Source organism: Amphiprion ocellaris, chromosome 12 (genome assembly GCF_022539595.1).
Source record: "Amphiprion ocellaris isolate individual 3 ecotype Okinawa chromosome 12, ASM2253959v1, whole genome shotgun sequence".
Taxonomy (NCBI): domain Eukaryota; kingdom Metazoa; phylum Chordata; class Actinopteri; family Pomacentridae; genus Amphiprion; species Amphiprion ocellaris.
The window spans coordinates 9,843,703-9,866,212 of record NC_072777.1 but is presented as its reverse complement, the minus strand read 5'-3'; the positions used below and the strand labels follow the sequence as shown (position 1 = coordinate 9,866,212).

The following is a 22,510-nucleotide window of genomic DNA, read 5'->3' as shown; positions in this document are numbered from 1 at the left end:
GTTTTTTGTTTGTTGCTGTAGAATAAGGTAAATAGTATGCTTGAATTTCTTTTTCAATAAGTCTTTGTACCTGGGCATGTTCTTTCACTGTGAAAATGTATATTTAATTTTATTCCCTGTAATTTTCCCCCAATATAATGCTATATAGTGCATCTATAGGATGTACAGAAAACGGTTAACTGTATCTTGTGTCTTTATTAGAACTCTTCTGGTATTCTCTTGTAATGCATATATTCTGTTATAATAAAAACATACCTTTATTTATTTTCCAAACGAAATTAGTTCAACAGAAACAAGAAATGGCTGAGATGGGCTATTTTCATTCCTAAGTGTAATGATTAGTAGCAACATATATCAGCTTTTATATACATTTTTTCCCCCAACTATCGACACGTGATCAGAGGAGACTAATTGGCTACGTTACACCCTCAACACTTTCTGTGTGTGTCCTCTTTCAGGCAGTGAACCGGCAGATCAGCCTCGAGCAGCAGCTGCAGACGCTGAAGGAGAACGAACAGTCGCTCCAAACGCTGCAGGAGTCTCTGAACCAGCTGGACCACACACTCACCTCCTACCTCACTGATCGCATTGACGCCTTCCAGCTCCCTCAGGAGGCGCAGGTACAGTGCACACGAACACGGGCACGCATTCACATTTGGAGGGCTTAACAAACAAGGTCTGACACTTGGAGAAGCACCCAAATCTAAAGACTCTTCTTCCAACTAGAGGCTCAATAAATAGTTATTAAGTATTTCCCATGTACAGTATTTATCATAAAAGCAGCCCTAAACTTCAGTTTGTCTTCTCAAATGTATAAATGCCACAATAATACATGATTATTCTATCTGAATGTTACATATACATAAAAACTTTCAAATGATGTAATAAACGCAGAAATACATGGGGGGGGGGGTCATGTGTTGTGTGTTTATATCCTACACTCTAAAGAAAAAAATGTAATTCAACAAAATTTTTCCATTTAATTTTTATAGGTTTTCTCTGTGCTTTTTTCCTACAGGAACATACTAATGATGAAATAATCGATAAATATAAATGTCCAATGTAAAATAAAATTAATGAACTGTTCTATTTTTAACATAAAAAACCCTCTTAATTTTTTTTGTTTGTTTTTACATTTTACAAATATTTCCTTTTAATGTAATAAATCAAAGGGGTTGACCTAGCATTGGGCCACCATGACAGAGACTTCCGTCACGGTTAATGGCTTCCAGCGAGTTTTTATATACAGGTGTTAAGTGCCTGCCTAGTTGTACAACACTCTTGTAGCCATATAGCCTGTCAAATCTGTTTTTTCAGGATTCTTACACAGGGCTCAACAACCTCTCGAACTTCAATACATTAATTTTAAAGGTTGAAAGACTTTTTTTTTGAAGACTAAAAATCCATTAAATTTACAAGATTTTGATGTAAAGTTACGTGTAGAAACTCATTTTACACTTGATATGTCAAGTCATGAGATTCTTGTGTTCATCTTCATTTTTCCCTCAGACCATCGGGGCAGAGATCGCAGCCCACGAAGTGACAGTGGAAGAGATGAGGAGAAGGAATGTGGCCAACTTGCCTTCGCCCACCACTGATGGCAAAGCTGCTCGGGGTGGCACCATGCTGGATCAGCTACAGGTAACACTGACTCCTACTGGACAATGTCAGGAACTGGTTTCTGTTACTGTCACCACCACATTATCATACACACTTAATAAAGCAACACTCGTATTGTGCTTTCATACATAGAGTCTAACTGAGGAGAGTTAGATTAATGTTACTGATAAATCAAGCCAGAAATTGTCTCATGTTCTTATATTACTTTACTTGCTTGAAGTTGCTTTTGCTGCATATATATTCATTTAGAGAAGTGCTTTGTCATCTGAGTTGTGACAGAAATTTGTAACCTTGTTATCTGTTCCGCATTGTTCACATGCAGAGGAAACTGAGGGAGATCTCCACAAAGTACCAGCTGTTCCAGAAACCTGCTAACTTTGAACAGCGCATGTTGGACTGTAAGAGGGTCCTGGATGGTGCCAAAGCTGAGCTACACATTCTGGATGTTAAGGATGTGGAACCAGAAAGAATCCAGTCCCACCTCAGCGGCTGTATGGTGAGAACCAGACCTTTCTTAGGTCCACAGACATAGTTTGTCTAAATTGTTTACTTGCACAACTACATATTTTGTCTTTTTGCTGTCTAGAAATTGTACAAAATGCTGAGTGAGGTGAAGCTGGAGGTGGAGACGGTGATAAAAACAGGTCGCCAGATTGTGCAGAAACAGCAGACAGAGAACCCTAAGGCCATGGATGAACAACTTACTGCTCTCAAACTGCTCTACAATGACCTAGGGGCTCAGGTAACTCGTTTTGGGGATTTTTAAAGCATGTGAATTCACCTTATTATACAGAATGCAGCTCCTGTTAGATTATAACTAGTGTTCAATATTTTTGTCATTGCTCTGGGGCCTGTTTAAGACACCCTTTTTTTCAATCTCTTCACAGGTAACAGAGGGCAAGCAGGACCTGGAAAAAGCTTTGTCTTTGTCTCAGACGTTCCAGAAGGAGAGTTCTGCCCTGCAGGACTGGCTGACCACAAATGAGGCTCAGCTCCAGCAGAAAAACAGCTGCGGAGACATGCCAGCTGACATTGAGGCTGAGGTTGCATGGGCTAATGTGAGTAGCTGTCCAGGAGTGTTTTTGGAATAGATATTTTGCTCTCTCAAGTTGTAATCACAAGGAATAAATTAAAAACATGGGAAGCAACAGTAAAAGGTCAGATGTGGCTTTCCTTAGTCACTATGACAACACAAGTTTAAATCAGTGTGACATTTTCCCAAGTTTTCAGCTCATGTCTTTAGCAGTATCAAATAAGTGCTTTTGTCTCTTGCCAGTAGATGGAGCAGTGGGACAGTTTGACAGCTGTTTTTAAACGTCCTTTTCTTTGAGTTGAATATATGAATATTTACTTTCGTTTTGAGCTTCAGGATATCAAGACAGGCTATTATTTATGCTTATGGTGCCTGTAATTCATGCCTTATATTTTATGTTCAACAGTGTGTGAGATAAATCTTAACACCAGCTAGAGGACACGGCAATAAACTATTGAAACACGGAGACTATTACATGACCCTGGTGAATATATTGTGCTCTCTGTGTGTGTCGGTCAATCAGAACCTGTTAAAGGAGTCGGAGCGTCGGAAGGTGGAGCTGTCCAGCCTGATGGAGACCAGTGCTGGTCTGCAGACTCTGGTGGAGGGAAGTGAGGCTCAGCTGGAAGACAAACTCTGTGGCCTCAATGAAGCCTGGGGTCGAGTCCGCACCTGGACCGAGGACTGGCTCAGTGCTGTGCTGGTGAGTGAAAATACTGCATACAATAGGACAAAATAAATAATGAGTTGCTGTGTTCTTTATTCTGTGTTCTCTGACTAAGTAGATTCTCCCAGCTGCTTTAAGTCTTGTAGGCATGTGCATCTGCATTGCTTGCCACAATTTGTAAAGGAGCAAAAGCTACTTTCTGTTATAAACTGAGACTTTTAATACATGCTAAGGTTTGAAATTATATAAAAGTTTCTTGTATCTTAGATTTCTTCCTCCTTCCAAGGTTATTTTGTTGAAAGATTTTCAACCCAATGAAACTTTTCCTTACTATGCTATGTAACTCAAGGGATTGTTGTACCTAGGCTTTAACTTAAATTAACTTTAAATCCACAACAAAACAAGGGCAGACAAAACACGTCCTCGAGATAAATACATTTGCTATTTGAACAAAGAGAATAAAGAGTTTGTTGTTGCACAATTGTGTACTGTGGCACATTATGAAAGAGTTATGGAGATCATGACTTTTTGTTTCTTTTTAGGTGAAGAGAAATTACAGAAAATACAGCAAGACCTTAAACATTGGTTAATATTTGCTTTCCATAAAGAAACCCTTGAGCTTTTGTTTTCTTTGTGTGTGTGCAGAGTCACCAGAATGAAGTAGAAATTTTTGATGAGAACTTGGCTCACATCAGCACCTGGCTCTATCAGACCCAGATCCACCTGGATGAGGCTGAGCGACTGGCCCCCGCAGAGAAGGAAAACGTGGTGAAGGTAACGCAGAGAAAGTCTGTATGTTGTGAGAGGTCAGAGTAAGTGTGAAGATACCGAGCACCAAGCACGAGGAACCATTTAGTGTCTGTACTACCATTGGAAAGTTACTAGTTCATACAATTTTCTTTGACTGTTAAGTCTGAGAAATATGTGAGAATCGGCAGAGCTCATACAACGACAAGCTTAGAAGTATCAAATAATAGTGTGCTTTACGGAAATCACTGCTTCTGGCAAGGTAATGCATTCTGTTAAAAACCATCCAAGGATTACCCCTGCTGTTACCTTGTGGTATAGAGAGATTTTAATGTGTTTTCACACGAAAGGATTAGCTTTGTACACTCTTGAGGGAGAAACCTTTGTGCTTGGTTAAGGTGGGACTTTTCAAAAGCAGACATATTTGTGTGCTGTTGGGTTGGGTATTGTTGTACACTTCTCAGTAATGATTGCCTGTCTTCACCTCACCAAATGGAATAAAGAGAGCGAGAACTAGTTAGGGTGGGGGCAAGAGAGAGGGTTGTATGGGTATGACTGAGAAAGTAGGTGGCTAAATGGAAAAATGAGGAAAAAAGGGAACCTGAACCTTTTATGGTGGTGTCAAATAATTTATCTTGAAGTTGTATTAAATTCTTAACCCTTACTTTCCTCTTCACATGACAGCTGAAGGTCTCTACTAAATATCAGCTGTTCCCAAGGCCTGTTAACCTTGAACAGTACATTCTGTGCCAAGCTTCCTGATCCGACCCAAGGCTACACTTCCATCCAGCCTGAGAGAGATTGACTGGAAGCATAAAGTAATAAATATATGAACAGCTTCTCTGCGGTTTGTCCTTAGAGCATGCTGGAGGAGCTGGAGGACATCAGTCTGCGTGTGGACAATGTCAGGGACCAAGCTATCATTCTGATGACCAGCAGGGGGCCTGCCTGTCGAGATGTGGTCGAGCCCAAACTAGCCGAGCTTAACTGCAACTTTGACAAAGTCTCCCAACACATAAAAACTGCCAAGGTACAAAAACCACTAACCAAAAAAAACTGTCAAACAGAATTATGACCACCTTCATCGGGAACAAACTGTGTGTGGAATTCAATCTGGTGTATACACTAAAAGTTAACCCTCTGAACTCCAAGCAGTTTCTGCACATTATTACTCCTGTCATGCTTTTATTCATTGTAGGAGCATTTTTCATTGCAATATAAAGTCCTGCACCGTTATTGAAACAGTGCAACCATGGGTAGAAGTAGAGAGAACTCATAAATGTCTTTTGTGTAAACACAGCCTGCAGTTCAGACAAAAAGTGGCTGTTGGTTGCAGGTACTTACAGCTTTATGGTTGCGCTGTGGAGTGCAGAAATTTTTGGTTTCCACAGGATCTTGACTAGTCTTGGTTTATTGTGGGCATTTTTTTAAAATGAAACATGTTGAATAAAATTACTTTCTGAGATATTATGATTGTAAAGTTAGATTTGGTTGAATAATTGTATAATTTTGGAGGTTTTTTTTAAGATATGTCTTTCAAATCCACCAGCAGATTGTGGGGCTCAGAGGGTTAAATGTCAAATAGAGACAGCAGTTTCTACTTTATTTAACAAGTATATGTGTTTCTTTTCTTTGTGGCACACAGATGATGACCAGTCTGGAGTCAGGTGCTGTTGAGATAAACCAGCACACAACCCAGCGGGTACAAGACACAATCATCAATACTAGATCCAAGGGCAATGGGACCAATTAAATCATATCTTATCACATGATACTGTATGACACACAACTCATTTTATACAAGCTTTATGTACATAGAAAGAGCTGTCAAGTGTTTCTAGAGAAAAGACAGCAAATTTCAGTTTGGATGAACTCTCTTTGAGGATATAGCAAGATAATTACATTCATTTTTGTAGTTCTGACTGAGGTGCCTGAGGTTTGTTTTCATTCTTGCTGATCAGGTCATTCACAGTCAGGAGATCCGAGCAGAAAGCCAGACTCACCCTGCTGAGGCTGTAGTCCCCAGTGAGGTGAAGGACCTTCAGGCAGAGCTCCGGGACACGTTGAGGGTTCTGCAGCAGCAGCAGGACCCAGTAAACATCCTGGATGATGACAAGGTACACAGGTTTATCTTAACTTTTACAAGTTTTCATTGCGTTTTCAAAACTTCAGAAGCAACTGATGATGATAGCCATGGTAATATTAGTAGACATTGGCAGTATCTGCCTTAATAAGACAGGGCTCTATGTACTTTATAAATGAGAATAGAGGAACATGCACTCTGTCAATTGTCTGGTCAAAGGTTTGCCATTTGTAGCAATTTTCCAGTGGAATTTGAACACACAAAGAATATTGACCCAGGTGATTCTCTTTCTGAAATTTTATGAGCGTTTCTATGAGGAATATGCCAGGCCACAGGCTATATAAAGCTGCCACCTGATAATACAAGCTTTGATTGGGCATTTCAAGGCTTAACATGCCTGGAATTCAATCTGTGTTATCAAGGTTTATGACGTTAAACACACAGGCTGAAAAAACCCAGACCAATCCAAAGCAAGGTCACTGTGGCAGTCAGAAAGCTCTTACTGTGTTTTGAACAGTATTTTCCTGAGAGGTTTCTACAGTGTCTGTAGCCTGAGCAACTTGTAGCTTGTTAAGCAAAATAGCAGAACTAATGTCAGATTCTAGTGTGTAAGTTGATCTTTTTCATGTCCACTGAATAGAGGAAAGATGGGTTTAAGCTTCATTTGACCTTTTACTGTGTTTCCCTGCACCAGATGGATGAGGAGAAAGCCAGCGTGGAAGAGTTGCTGAGAAGAGGAGAAGAACTGCTGCAGCAAACTTCAGACGAGGGTCAGAGGGAGGAGCTGAGACTCCTGCTGCTCCGGTTGCAGAGCCAATATTCTGCACACAGGGTGAGATGCATACAAATATGTTGTGTCTTCTCTTTGCTTGGCTCATAGTGAGAGTGTCTTTTTTAAATTTAGAAACACACAAGTCTCTGTCATACTGTGTTTTGGGTATGTACACTTATGCAGTCACGTTAACTTGTGTTTGTGTGTCTGCCTGCTTTAGGAGCTGAGGGTGCTGCAAATCAGGCAGGTTGAAGTTTCTGTGGACTCGTTGTCTTCTTGCACCTTTAGAGAGCAAACAACAGAGTTTCCAACCGAGGTGAGGAACTCATACATGCACACGTATAGTATATATTGTACCTAGGTATTGGAGGAATGCAAATACTTTGATGTCCATACAGCAGATTCTACTTCTTAGAGAAGCTTTGGTCCTTTAGTGTGTGCAGCAGGATGTTACAGGTCTTTTACCACTCTGCTGTGGGTAGAGCAATACTCCTTGCTGCAGTCTGCTGGAGCAGCAGCATCTGAGCCAATGACACCAAAACTGATTGGGAAGGCAGAATCTATGATTCTCTGGAGCCTTTGAAGTTGGTTTTGAAGAGGAGGGTGCTTGACAAACTGTTGAACATCACAAGAAATGCCTCGCATCCTCTCCATGACCTGTTGTAAAACACCAAAGAACTTTCAGCAGTAGAACTCTTCCACTCCTCTGCGACAAAGAATGCTACATCATTCTTTAAAGTGATTCTCGAATTGTGTTGGGGTTTGAACTCTACTTCCTCTGACAGAATATTGTTTTTCTGTAAACTTTTTTTAATCTATGATGCTATGTATCACGGAGACTTGCGCATCTCTTTAATTATCTACCTGAATTGCACTAATTATTATACTATATTATATTTTCACTGTTGTACAGGGTATCATTAGCACACAGTGTAGCTGTGGATCTATCTTTACTCTATTTTCTTTTGTATTTATCATATTAATGAATATTTTTGTTATGATTTTCCCCCCCTGAAGTTTATCTTTTAATTGCAGTGTAATTTCCCTTCCTCATTGTTTTTGATTTTGTGATTCATGTGATGTGACTGCTGTAAGACCGCTGCTTTCCTTTGGAATTAGTACAATACTCTAACTAAATAACTAACTTGTAAGTGACTTTATTGTTGTTTTCTCCATGTCGTCTGTGGTGTAGGAGATGTCTGTAGTGGAACGTAGCAGTGCTCCTTCACTGAGTCCCTCTGACTACATGCTGGACATCAACAAAGTTCTTCTCGCCATGGCTGACAATGAGTTGCTCCTGAACTCCTCGGAGCTTAGTGGAGGGCTTTATGAAGACTTTTCTACCCAGGAGGACACGCTGAAGGTGGGCTGCACTTATATACCCAACCTACTATATTGGAAATAGTTTTTGCAGACATGTCACAGAAATGATCTGCAATATTTTAATGAATTTGCTTTTGTACAGCAGTTATATCAAAATTATAAAAACACATTTTATGTTAATGGACACATCTTTGTTGAATAAATCGTATCATTTTCGTGACTTGTTTTGCACTTTTGGGACAGTGTTCCAAAACAAAATGTTTTGGCGTCAGAGGCCTTAGGTCTGGAGTTAAAACTGACTACAGAGTTATTCAGTTTGATAAGGCTGGGGTGGGATTATTGAGGTTAATTGGTGTCACATAGCTGCCACAGTTAAAAGTTGAACCCCCCCTTCTCTAACTTTGCTGTTCCTCTTTCTCTGTTTTCCTTTCATAGAATATCAAAGAGAATCTGGAACGTCTCAGTGAGCAGGTCACAGGGATCCATGAGCGCCAGCCTGATGCCATCCGGGATGCTTCCCCTGCTGAAGCGGCCCAAATTGGAGATGCCCTCACGCAGCTGAATGCAGAGTGGGACCGCCTCAACCGCATGTACAACCACCGCAAGGGGTATGTGCACCAACTTTACATAAATATCATCTAACAGATCACACCCTGCATACACTCATTAGATAGAGGTAAGGTGCTGAATCAAGCTTGAATAAGCATCTCCCAAAAAACCCTGCCACTGTGAAGAAAAAAAATGAACAAGCTGTTATTTTGAGAAGTGATGTGTGTGTGAATCTTTGTGTCAGGATATTTGGTCCAAGCTGCAGGGACATTAAATGCCAGCTGTCTGCTAGTCAGGAGACAGCGGGAGCAGATAAAGAGATAGACCAGGGTGCATGGTAAGGCTCCCTACACACACACACTGACCTTGGTGAATATCAGAACAATTCCTTGGGCATAAACAGTCTCATGCCTGTTCACATATTCTGTCACTCACTCATTCATTCATTCATTCATACACATTGTGGGTGACCTTGACTACCATCAGCACAATTCCTTGGGCATAAACAGTCTTCATTTGCAGAGTACAGTCTGTGCAAAGACGAAAGTAAACTAGTAAGCTAATTTTGAGTTTGCACACAAACGCTGAAGCACTCCATCTGTAATCACCGTAACCTCTGGGCATCATTAAAAATCAGAAGAATGGAGTGTATTTTGTAAAATTGCTCATCCAAAACTCATTTCCTCAACGCGTCTCTCTGATCAGATTTGTTCTGCTCAGCTCAGCTCCTCAGCGATGCTGTAGGAGGAAATGGCCTTCATGCAGACCGCCAGTGTGATAAAAATCTGCTTTTTATATTATGCATTTAAGTAATCAGCCTCGTATATTTCTTTTATTCAGTAGTGTCACTAAACTTCATGGCGGTGTCAGGGGTTCCTGATTGTTATGGCATTTTTAATAGAGGTCAGCTTCCATTTTTTCTTATCATTTCCCAGTGGTTGAACATGGTTTTATTCTTAGAGAGCAGAATCCTTTCATTTTTTCACACATTTGTGTGAATCCCACTCAACCTGAACTTAAAGCACTAGAAATGCAGTAAGTTCCATCAATATATGATATATCTATAAGCTGACACTTCTGTAGTTCACCAAGAAAAATTTAATGGATGAAATGGAGCTTATACATTATTCTTGAACACATTTCAGCCAAGATCAGTCACCAAATGCATAAACGACCATCCTCTGCATGCGTTATGCATTAAGTACATGGTGGAGGCATTTTTTAAATTGAAATCTTTTTATTGTGCTGCTTTTTTTTTCTACTTTAATGTCACTTCATTACAGTGGCAAGTCCAAAACAGACACTGTCTAACTTGCACTAATTAACGTACTAATGCAATGCTTCATCAGCCAAATGCAAAGTCAGAATCCATCTTAAATAGGGATTGACTCTGACCACGCCACCAGTGAACAAACTCCACATACCCCTGGGCGGTATGAAACACCAATAGCGAAAAAAGAGACAAGAAAAGATCATTTACATACGATATAGAGACAGAAGAGTCAGCAGTAATGCAAAGAAAAACGTTAATATTGCCATAACCTATTTACACAGTGTGGGTAAGCTGAGAAAGAAATACTTAAAAAGATTCTACATTTATTACTTCATTACAGTGGGGAATATTGATGCTTTTTACACCATTAACTTTATCCATTTTATCCGACAGCTGTAGTTAAATAATAAGAAAATGTGTGAAATGCTCAATACAATGTTGTGCTTTGAATTAAAGACACTAACATAAAGAAGTAGTTGAATTTATGTACAGTAAATATACTCTTTATCAAGCTCGAGTCAAGCTGAAGTTTAAGGGTTCACCACAGTATCCCACCTGTTACTTCCTTTAGGACAGAAAACTCAGATTTTGTACCTAGAGTTTACTGGAGCCTCTCTGTAATGCTCCTGTTACCACTGTAGACATCTCCTTCCACATCTGTTCCAGTTGTTACTTCAGCCCCTGGTACTGGGTCATTCTCACACTTTTGCTCCTTCTTCCTGATGTAACTGTCAGCTGCCACATCTGTCACAGCTGTCTTCTTCTGCTTCTTGTCAAGAACCACTATGTCAGGTTTGTTAGTCAGCAGCTGCTTGTCACTCTGGAACTTCAACTTCAGCTTTACTGTCATTCAGCAATGTATGTAGTACACAGTTAAACAAAATTATGTTTCTCATCCATTTCACAGTGCAGAAATAAAAGTGTCAATGCTATAAAAAATAAGAATAACAAGATTTTAGCTCTGTTGTTCTCAACTTTTTTCAGTATTGTGCCCCATTTGTACTTTGTTGACACTGTACACTATCCCAGCCACTTGGTTATACCTCTCAGTGTAGCAACTCACACCCTGCTGCTATATGCTGGACTGTCTGAGGGGCATCTTTGCACAGTCTGTTGTAGTGGACCACTGCCCCTATGGATCTGGTGCTTAGAGTCTGTTCCTTAGCTGCCATGATCAGAGGCTCAGTGCTGTCTGTTAGACTGGCCTTTTCTAGCCACTGGGAGGATATTTTGATGTCAGCCACCTTCTCTTTCTGCTAATGACACATCCCATGGAGGAGCTTGGTCTTGCATGACTCTTTCTTTTCCTCCTCACCCTCCTCTGTCTTCTGCTGCCTGAGGCACTCTGAGCAGTTAATCCTGAGGGCCCTTCTCCATGATGTACCCACAGATACTCATGGTTTCATGCTGGATAGTGGCTATTTCAGCTCCCTTCTCTGGCATTGCTCAAACACCTAAAAACTTTGCTTATTAAGACTTACATATTTATAAGGCTTTTCTATGAAAAATTATCCCTTCGTGCCTTAAAATCCCTGGGCTCTTACTCTACACCTTTGCATCCTTTACTATGCACAGATCTAGTGTCCCTGCTTTTTTCTCCACCCTCCCTCTGTAACTTGCTGCAACTCAGTCATAGCAGCTCACCTGCTTAAACACTGTAAAACTACTCAGTGCTACACAATGGCGAGTTTTTTTTTTTTTTAAATTATTGAAATAAATCAGCTATACATATTTGAACTGTAAACTAATTCTAAAGAATAATGATACAGAATTCAGAATCAGATTTGATCCTGAGGTTTGTTATGTATGTAGCCCTGGAAGTCATTTTCAATGTGGAAATGCTTGGCCATGATGTCAACTGCGTATTTTGCATAGAATGTGTCTTGTAGGATATACAATAAACAATATAGACATGCTTACAAGGTTAAAATGTTTATGTTCACTGGAAACAATCAGTACATTTTCCTCACAATACATACACATTTTGAATACAGGGCATTTACTTGTAACATAACATTTTCACATTGCGGTGTTGCCACTTTGGTTTCAGTTAAGAATCTGAACTATTTTACCACTGCATCTGGGGTAATCCACATATTTTTCACATATTTTAACTTCGATGTTTGACATGTTTCCTGTTACATATCTCCATTAATGAAAATTACTATTTTACCAAGAGTCTACTAAATATTATAAAATCTGTGTAGAACCCTGATTGATGTGTTTAAGGTTCAAACAGGTGAAGTTTAAAAATGTTCCACTGTCAATCATTGCTTTTTAAATTGTAAATAATATTTACACAGTAGTTGTGTTTGTACGATTCCTTGTTTTGTTGCAGGGGTTTTGATCGTGCCATAGAGGAGTGGGGTCAGTTTCACTGTGACTTGAAAGACCTTAGTCAGTGGCTGACTGACACAGAGACACTGTTGTCTGAGAGCATCGGCCCTGATGGACAGCTGGATCTAGAATCTGCACGGCAGCGTCAAGAGGTCAGTGGATGGATGGTTTATGGAAGTGTCTGACTGCCTGAATTTGCATATATAAAAATGTATTCCACATTATTATTACATGTGCACGTAGTTTCTAACTTTATTATTAAACACCAATTAGTCAAATACAGACATTGTCACAATATCATCTTTTGTTGAGAAGTTCATTGCAAGATTATTAACATCTTAGGATGCTTTAGCGAGATATAGGCAGGTAGATGGTTGGATATGTAAGACAGAAGATAATTGCGTTTTGTTCCCCCTGGGGAAAAGTGGGTGCTGTAATGTACCTAATAAACACCGTACATCTAACTCTTCATTATGCAGAGAGGAAATAGGGAGAAGTGAGCTGACGAGCGGGGCGAAAGGCGGCCTTCAATTTTGCTTTGTTTGATTACCAAAGCGGCAATTTCATTTCCAAGGGGAATTAAGTTCTCTAAAGCTGCTGCGTTATCGCTGACAGCACCGCCGCCATTTCCACCTTTATCAGTGTGATTTGCAAAACTTGAGCTAAACTCCTGTCTGTCTAGCTCCTCTACATGTTTTCACAGTCACTGAGAATGAGACGAGGGATCAAGTGGATGGGAATTGAGAGATCAATTAGCTGACTCACCCTTTAGCGGACTTTACAATCACTCACTCTACTTTACGGGACTGTCTTGGCAAGTTAAATCTCTTTCGGTGGAAGTAGAGATTTGGCAGCTTAAATCTTGACTCGCTACAAATCATGCCTATGTGTCAATACGAGATTTGCCTGGAGAGATGGACTTGAGCTGGGGATTTGGCCCAGAGTGAGTCAGATTATGCTGTTTGACTGAACCCTGATTCCACTTTAGTTCTTCTTCTATTTCCAACATGATCTTTTTCTTTCTTTTCTGTGTATTTTAGGAGCTGGAAGAAGGCCTCGCCAGCCATCAACCTGTCCTGTTTGTACTGACCCGCACTGGGGAGCAGATAATTGGCAAGCTGTCATCTCCTGATGGGCCCCTGCTTGAAGAGAAGCTAGAAACTCTGGGTCAACGATGGAGAGCTGTCAACCGGCAGGTCCTTGATCGACAGCGCAGGTATCCACAGAAACACATGATACAGTGCCATTTAGGGGATCCTGTATTAGATTTGACATTTCCATGTGCTGACTGTGTAACGTCTTAGTTGTACAGTACAGTGTAGCATCACCATCAGACTGTTTCTTTATCAGTGTTTGGCAGGTTATCGTTATCAGTGTGGTCAATCAGACTATAACAAGCAATTTAAATGTAAATTCCAGGATTAGGCCTGCAAACTGGAGGAAATGTGAGATCCTAATCAGTGTGAGTGTTTATTTGTGTGTGTTTGTGTGTGTGTGTATACAGGTTGACTGGAGGGGATCCAGCCCTGTCAGACCTGGTGAGGAGGCGCGATGAGCTGGCTTTGTGGCTGCAGCAGTCAGAAAACGCTGTTAGCTCCCTGCCTGTCACTGCCACTGACAGAAACCTCAAAGAACTCAAGGTACCACAAGACACAAAACACACTCAAGTTGGTGTGATTCATGGGAGCGCAGAGCTGCTGGAGAGTGCTATTTTTGTGGTCCGCTTTGCCTGTGATGTATTTTCCTTTGTTCTTTTTCCCTATATGCTATATTGTACACACACATTTCTGCGAGTTTCAGTCACGAGCAAACATACTCAGAAAGAACTCTCACATCTCTTGTTTTGAGCAGTGCAGTTTTCTGGAATGAAATACAGTCATACAGTATTTTTTCTTTTCCCTTATGGAGACGCACTGTGAAAAGTACAATGATTGACATTACACGGCTATATCGAACAGCTGTTTTACAGGCTGATCTGCACAGCATTACCTTCTTGAGTTTGCATTCCCTTGACCTTTCTCTCATTTTCCTTCAATTAGTGATTGTGAAATTAAGAGTCAGCGTGTCTGTCCTTGCAGGCCCTGGCTGAGGAAATGGATGTACAGAACGAACGTCTTGGTTGGCTGAACAAACACGCTCCTCAGATCCTGGCCAGTCCCAGTGTGAGTCCTCAGAGCAGAGATCAGCATATTGGCAAACTGAGAGCCATCAATCTCAACTGGAGCAAGGTAAGAGTCATATCAGCACTATATTCAAGCTCAGATTCCTACTTGTAGCTCTGCTTTTTATTAATTCAACCTTGAAATGTAGAAGTAACTCCATACTGTAAATGTTGTAATACTGTAATATGTTTCACAACATCTTGACAGGTGCAGCACTCTGTCCTTCCTGTCTTCTTTATTGACTACTTCTTTGTCTTTCCCTCATTTTTTATGTCCCTCGTTTCTCTGCAGGTGACGCATGAGTTGTTGGACAAAGTCGGGGAGGTGGAAACCAATCTGCAAAGTCACGCCCGGTTCCAGGACAGGATGAACAGGCTGACTGACTGGGTCGTCGTCACACACCAGACAATCATTACCCGAGGCCTGAATCCCAGCCAAGCGCAGGTCAGTACATCACAAGGAATAACTCACCAATGCTCACTGAAAAACCCACAGATCATACACACAAATAACACGACTTGATGTGTTGCAGGCTCTGGAGGTTTCCATGAAGGACAGGAAGAAGGACCTGGAGGACCTGTTGGCTCATTCTATAGAGCTGCAGAGACGACAGCAGCTGTTGCCTCAGGAAAAGGTCCCAGCTTTCATAGTAATATAATTTAGGAAAGAACTACTGCTAATTGTAGCATATAATTATACCGTATTGCACTCTACTACCCCACTTTGGGTAATTCCATCTCCTATAATTTATTAAAGTTTAATTGGCTCTTTTATTAAAATCTGGATACGCTCTTTCCTGTGGTAATATTTTTTCCTAAGTCATTAATTATACGTATGTGTCGCTCTGTGCCTTCACTTTTACAGAGTAAGGTAGAGCAGCTGGCAGCTGATTGGAAAGCACTGGATAGTCGACTGAGGGAATCTCTCCAGCCGCCTCTCTCTCCATGGACACATCACCAACATGTCGTCCAGCACCAGCAGCTTGGTAAATAATGCTGGAAATATACTCATTTGAATTCACAATCACTGCCTCTTTTTTATTTTAAATGCATCAAGGGGATAAGTAGGAAATTATAGAAAACCTGTCCCAGTAAACAGAAAATAAGACAATTCCTCGGCATGACAAACATACAAACATGTACTATCAGCGGGAATAAATACTCAGGTGACAAATGTGCAGTTCCTTGTTGGTTTACCTTTATCTAGAGCATAAAAAGACATGATGAAATAACAAATAAGAGGTGAGCAACAGCGTCCTTTTTTGTATAACACTAAAACAGTCCCTGTGCCTCATTCATCTTCATTGAGTGTGATGCCACTATCCTCCGAGAGCCATTTGACAACACCTCCTCTCTCACTCGAACACCTTAAATGTTCATTGCATCATTTCCTTTTAAAGAAGCTCTATATGTCAACATTGCTGTTAAGTGTTAAGTTCCTTGCCTTTTTTCGCCCCTGCTCCAGTATCTGCGGTCCCCTCAGCCGTGCAGATGGCCAGCTTGGTAAGCGAGGACCCTCGCCACAAAACCCCACACACGCCAGACACCGTGGCGCCCACTGATCTCAACGAGACCGCCACTGAACTGGCAGACTGGCTCGTCCTCATCACCCAGATGCTGAAGTCTAATATTGTCACCGTGGGTGACACGAAGGAGATCCGGACCACAATGGGGCGTCTTCAGGTGAGAAGCGTTTGGAAGAGAGGAGGGATGGAAGTTGCGATTAACATTTTTCAGTGGAATAATATGTTTGTTGTAAATTTTCATCACCAAATGGGATCACATGTTTTTTTTTTTTTTTTAACGTGGCAGGTGACAAAGAGTGACCTGGAGCAGCGACATCCCCAGCTAGAGGATATTTTCACCCTGGCACAGAACATCAAAAACAAGACCTCTAACCTTGATGTTCGCACATCCATTACTGAGAAATGTAAGTACAGAGCAGAATGATTGTGCTAGACAGAATTAACAGGTGCTGAGCAGTTTCAGGAGCACATAAGCTGCTCAAAACACAATAGCGAAGATGCAATTTTGCCAGAATTATGCTCAGAACATGTGCTGTGCTGTATGTACCGTGTCTTTTTTCATGTTTACCACCCTCACTTTGCTTTTGTTCTCTGTCTCATACATCTGTCTCTGGCTCCAGTGGAGAAAGTACGAAGCCAGTGGGACAGCACTCAGCATGGCATTGAGGCACGGCTCCAGCAGCTGGATAACATGATTGGCCACAGCAACCAATGGGAGGAGCAGAGAAAGGAGGTGAAGGCCCTCATTGGGCACAACGAAGGACGTTTCCACAACCTTCTTCAGCGGTCCCGAGATCCCCTGACTAAACAGCTGGAAGACAGTAAGGTTAGGGAAACATTTTACTTCTAAACTTTCTCTCCATGACCTCAGTATGTCTGGTGCTTGTCCTCTCAGAGGTCATTTACTGTGATTGTGTATCCTTGTTGTTACAGTAGACTGGACATCTACTCATGGGAATATGTCTGCTTGCATTTCTAATGCAGAGAAAAATCTCAGACCAAACCAAACTTTACTGTAACATATTAGACCATCTTTTTAGAGCTGTACAAGTTTATATAAGGTGGGAATGAATAAATCAAATCTATAAAGTGTCACTTTGACCCTTAATAATATTCATACACCCACATCATCCATCATTTTAATTTGAGATGTTGACTTTGCTGAGTGTTTCTGGAAACAAATTCTGCCGCTTGAGTGTTTCTGACACATTACCGGAACCAAACACTAGAGGGCAACTGAGTGTAGCAGAATCCAGCATGCACAGCTAGCTGCTCCAGGTTTGTGTGGCCTTGTAATGATGAATAATTGTCTTTTTAAAATAGTGAAGTGTACTTTTTTGTTAGAAGAGCAGGAGCTGGGTGGGCATATATGGATGACTTGCTTGCAAATGCTAAATTTAGTATAATAAGGAGTCATGTGTTGTGCAATACGCTTGATTGAGCAGAGGTTAAATAAACAATGTCAGAGAGCTGAGCAGTAGAATAACTAATTTCTTTGAATTTGTAAGTTCTATTTGATTTTATTAAGTTTATAGAGTACCGGTAGGTCATTAATATCCTCGTATGGCAATTTGTCTTACTGAAGAGGGATACCAAGCTGAAACAGTATGTAGAAAACTGTAAGAAAAGTAGTAAATGTAGTGTTCACAGCGTTGACAGTGAATCACATCTGTCACATTTTTGGTGTGATGGTCTGTCTCCTGATTGCCACAGTGCTGACTGTTTTACAGGAGTTTCTTCAGGCTCTGGGTCGAGGCCAAGCTCCAGTTGCAGCTTTCAATGAGCTGTCCAGCCACCTTTTGCGAGAATATGCTACTGACGACACCAGGAGGATCAAAGAGGTTACAGATAAACACAATGCTGTCTGGAACAGCATCAACAATAGGTGCATACATACTCCCTTGCTTTCCTGTTTCAATGCTTCTATTCAAATACCAGCTGCTATTTAATAATCTGCTGACTGCTGCTGTATTTATACCCATAAATCACATCTTTGCTCATGTATAGTCTTGTATTTGACGCATCAGTATTGATTGGCAGGGCGAGCGACCGTCACACCCAGTTGGACACTGAACTGAAAAGCGTCCAGGTGTCTCTCAGGGAGCTGGAGTCCTTCCTCAAATGGCTCCAGGAGGCAGAGACTACTGTCAACGTGCTGGCCGACGCCTCCCAGAGGGAAGATGTGTCGCAGGACTCCGTCCACGTGAAGGAGCTGAGGCAACAACTGGAGGTAGGGTTGTAAATTGATAAACTGTGAGTGTGTGGCGAATTGATGCACAGGTGCTAGCCTATTATCTCAGTGTCATCCTTCATTAATGCATCTTTCACCAGCTGAACTGAAGCTGGTGTGTGTGTGTGTGTGTGTGTGTGTGTGTGTGTGTGTGTGTGTGTGTGTGTGTATACGCCTCCATGTGCTGCTGGTTAAAGGGCTGTGAATGAGAGGGCATACAGAGGGCATGTGAGTGCCAGTGTGCATTGAATGTGGCTCACTGATCCTCTTGTCATGTGTGGCTTTGGAATCCAGTGTGTGTGCGTTTGTGCTGCCTCTCACTTGCTTGTCAATTACTCAGACCTTCCTTCTGGGACCATTTGACACATCTCATCTTAATGTAACATTTTATTCCTACAGTCAGTTCACCTCACCATTTCAACAGATATAACAGGCGCTGATCTGCTTTTCTCTTCTGAAGGCGTAATATCTTTTTTAAAATGTTGACCCTGCCAATTTTGTCCTCATCTCTTGCTCCGAGAGTGACACTCGGTATTGTTGTCTCTCCATTGTCCAGCTATTTAAAAACAACAAAATTTCGAGAAAATGCCACGAAATTGCTGCATGAATTACCACAAAGATTTCTGAGGATTTATCAGATTTTTATAGACATTAATAAGAGACTTCTGCAACCTGTTGTTGAGTCATGGCTAGATTTGGTCTTGGTGCAAATATAATTCTGATAATCAGGAAATAATGGATGTTGTTGTCTTGTTTATTGGACTGTATTTGTTGTATTGATCTAGAGATTGGACAGAAATATTTTAGCTGTCATGATTGGCTGAGTAGCTGGGATAGGCTCTAGAAGATGGATTGATGGACGGACTGGCAGAGTTAAGAAAAAAAAATATTTTTGGGGCATTTTTTTGTCATATTATATTGCTAATTTAAAGATCTGCTTCATTGACAGTTCAACTCATCAAGTAATAAACTTGCAATTCAAAGTTAGCACAAGTAAGAACTGGCTGCATATTATGCACTATTCTTGTTGCAGCGATTTCAGTCTTTTACAAAACAGGTCTGTGATTAAATGACAATTAGGATTAGTGGCTACTGTGTGACTGATTAATGCTGAAAATCAATTTAGAAATCACGTTTGAGACCGAGACCAAATACTGTATGTGCCATTGTTCATCCTGATTATTTGATAGCATTTCTTATTCCTGCCGGCAAGTTTTTTTGGTGCTTGCAAGCATCCTCTGTCCTCTGCCATCGGCGTCTTGTTTGAATAGTGTTGGACAGCTGCTCAGTTTGTCTTTACAGTTTATCAAAGATCTCAAGGTGACTTATTGGTAGTGTTGGAATCTTTTGCTGGCACTAAATGTTAGAAAATGCAAATTGTTTTATTTAGGTTGTTTTGCTTTTAGGTTTCATCTGGTTTGGAAACAACAAATCCTAAATATCTGACTTTGTATCCTCTTTTGCAACAAATTCCTTGTTCCTGCCAAACACACACCTCCAAATATATCCGCAATTGTTGGTCTGATGGTTGCTGTTTGGAAAAAATATTAAACATATTGCTCAACCCAGTGTTAAACATAATCCATTATTAGAAACCCTGCACACTGCACACTATTGGATTTTTTTCTCCCAAAAAGTGTGTCAAAATAATTATGTGTGTGGGAAATGTGTTTGGTTGTGAGTTAAACTTTAATGTAGAAATACTGCCGCACCAAAATATTGGTGGATCTTTCTGAATTAATTATCGCCCCCTTCCTTTATTCATCCTGCTTTTGTTTAATTACTGGTTGTAGTAGAGATCGACTGATAACACTCATGCACAGAAAGTGGGTTAATGCAACAGAGACAGACTTTAAGCCTTAACTAATGTTTGTTGACATAGAGTAGTTCCCCATTACTCTTTTTTTTTAATGAAAATTACTATTGTGCCACTATTCATTGCTAAATTACTTTATTAACAATGTTTAGACAAGAGTAGTTGTTATTCTGACTGTTATTTTCATATTGAGCCCACAGTTGGTGAGTGGTTAGGACCTGCGACGAATACAAATATGGCACATTAACTGAAATTTCTTCAAAGTGTAAAGGCTGAATAGCATTGAAATGGGTTTTTTGGAAATATTTGGTTTAGAATTGATCATGTCAGTGAGTTAAATATGAGCTAGGATGTGATTAACTTAGCTTAACACAACAACTGGGAACAAATGAAGAGATTTTAGGTTTCAGTCTTTTTCAGATCTTACAATATATAACATTGCTGCTTCATCAGTCAGACGCAGATAAGTCAGTCTATAGTTAAACACAGAAAAGTATGTCTGTGTGTAATGATAATCTAACTGTAGCAAATTATAGTACAATTAAAAGCATGTTAATTTTGCAACCTGTTGCTATACTTTGGTAATTACTTTAATGATTCGAGAGGTCGCATTGTGGATGTAGTCATGAGAAACATCCATGCACATAATAATGTCACTACTGTATCTGTATATATCTATATCTTGCTGTAATACTAAGAAAATAAACACTTGGTATGACAAGTGTTTAACTTCAGTAAACGATTTAGACATTTACAGTAAAATAGTATCCTGACAACTGTGATGGAGCTCAGAACTCAACCTGAGGGCAAATGTAGCTTATGAACTACAACTGTATGTAACAGCTCACCCCTCAGTAGTGCAGGAAATGACTCGGTGTCATTTACATGTCTAAATGAGCACTGCGCTTACTTTCTCCAAAAAGTTGTGACGGCAAACTTCAGCAGTTTTCAGCAGTGTGTGTGATATTTGTCATACCTATGAGACTGGACGGTACATAAAGGTAATGGGAGCAACATGAGACAAAAGATCAACAAAAAACAAAACCTACACTAGTCGCAAACTGATCAAACTGTCCAAATAGCTGTAGATTGCTTGACAACCACTCTATAATGTACATTTTAATGGTTGTTGAATTGTTACCTTCACGAAAGGAGAACAGAAAACTTTCATATTTTGGTGTAAACCGCACACTTTCAGGTTACATAGGTTAAACAGGGTTTCTGAAGTGATGAAATGTCTCAGTGATGCTCTGATTTGAGTATTAATACACTTTAGAGGTGGCGGTAAATACTGACAGATGACTGGTAAATGTGCTGCCGTGGTATTTGTGGACATCTGTTCAAGCTTAGCAGCTGTTTCCAGCAGCTGGACTAACATTAACTACAGTGAACAGTCACTCCATCATGTGGATCAGGTATGATCATTATTTTATATAAAACCATTATGACACAGTTCTATCGAGGATTATGTTTAAAATTTGAATCCCGACTTGTCATAAAGCAGATCTGCTCATTAATTTGCTACAGTCCAGTACAGCTATGGCCATTAAACTATGATATTCATAATTACCACACTATTAATAGTATCAGAAACACAAAATCATTTCATGGTTTGTAATGTCTCATTGTCTTACTGGAGCTGGTGTGTGGTGTGTAGTATTCATTTCCCAGTAAGCCACTCCATCTTACCACACATGGTAGAGAATAGTACATTAATGGTCCACATCAGAAAAGCGCAAAGGTGCACCCAGCTGGAACAGGTGCTTTTATCAAGCTCGACTTTTATGTGTGTTGCTTTGGGCAGTAACACCGTGCGTGTTTGTGCGCTTGAGTGTGTTTGTGTGTTGACCATAGCAATGTGAGCAAGTGAGACATACATGCTTTCTACAACCTCTTAGCAGAGGCATGATGCTGTCAGTGCCATTAATGCAGAACCAACAAAACACTCAGTCTCCCTTGTAATTCCCTGTGAAACTGAGTCAATACTCTGTGGAATGACTGAAATGGGCGCTGTGGCCGGTTAAGCCTTGTATAAACAGAACTCCACAGTAAGCTTATCATGCTGCCTCTCAGTGCACGTGTGTGTGTGTGTGTGTGTGTGTGTGTGTGTGTGTGTGTGTGTGTGTGTGTGTCTGTGTGCCAGCGTGCCTGTTGGTAAATGATGATTACTCCAGCTAGCTGTGTAGGTAAACTGAATGTTGGTTTAAACAATTTATTTGTGTTCAGTCTTTTTCTCTGCCTTGGAATTTGCCTTCACTTGTACAAACCAAACGCTGTAATCCTTCTGGTTGGGGACACAGAATTTGTGTATGTGTGTCAGTTTGTGCTCATTTTAATTTGTCATTCTGTCATTATGGAGAACTGTTGGTAAGT

The 22,510-nt window shown here is 40.6% G+C and overlaps 1 protein-coding gene across 7 annotated transcripts in view; it reads left to right on the top strand.

Moving 5' to 3' along the window:
- Nucleotides 1-22,510, top strand: part of utrn (utrophin) — a 225,825-nt gene that overhangs the window by 60,583 nt on the left and 142,732 nt on the right. For all 7 annotated transcript variants that reach the window (XM_023279832.3, XM_023279833.3, XM_023279834.3 and 4 more), the window contains 26 exons: nt 459-620; nt 1,510-1,641; nt 1,943-2,116; nt 2,207-2,362; nt 2,508-2,678; nt 3,177-3,356; nt 3,966-4,094; nt 4,927-5,097; nt 5,713-5,769; nt 6,029-6,184; nt 6,845-6,982; nt 7,143-7,238; nt 8,115-8,285; nt 8,681-8,853; nt 12,406-12,556; nt 13,445-13,620; nt 13,909-14,044; nt 14,483-14,632; nt 14,858-15,010; nt 15,099-15,200; nt 15,431-15,551; nt 16,031-16,248; nt 16,378-16,495; nt 16,712-16,917; nt 17,822-17,976; nt 18,132-18,321. In XM_023279832.3, coding sequence (XP_023135600.2) covers nt 459-620; nt 1,510-1,641; nt 1,943-2,116; nt 2,207-2,362; nt 2,508-2,678; nt 3,177-3,356; nt 3,966-4,094; nt 4,927-5,097; nt 5,713-5,769; nt 6,029-6,184; nt 6,845-6,982; nt 7,143-7,238; nt 8,115-8,285; nt 8,681-8,853; nt 12,406-12,556; nt 13,445-13,620; nt 13,909-14,044; nt 14,483-14,632; nt 14,858-15,010; nt 15,099-15,200; nt 15,431-15,551; nt 16,031-16,248; nt 16,378-16,495; nt 16,712-16,917; nt 17,822-17,976; nt 18,132-18,321 — 3,942 coding nt within the window. The remainder of the gene's footprint in view (nt 1-458; nt 621-1,509; nt 1,642-1,942; nt 2,117-2,206; nt 2,363-2,507; nt 2,679-3,176; nt 3,357-3,965; nt 4,095-4,926; nt 5,098-5,712; nt 5,770-6,028; nt 6,185-6,844; nt 6,983-7,142; nt 7,239-8,114; nt 8,286-8,680; nt 8,854-12,405; nt 12,557-13,444; nt 13,621-13,908; nt 14,045-14,482; nt 14,633-14,857; nt 15,011-15,098; nt 15,201-15,430; nt 15,552-16,030; nt 16,249-16,377; nt 16,496-16,711; nt 16,918-17,821; nt 17,977-18,131; nt 18,322-22,510) is intronic.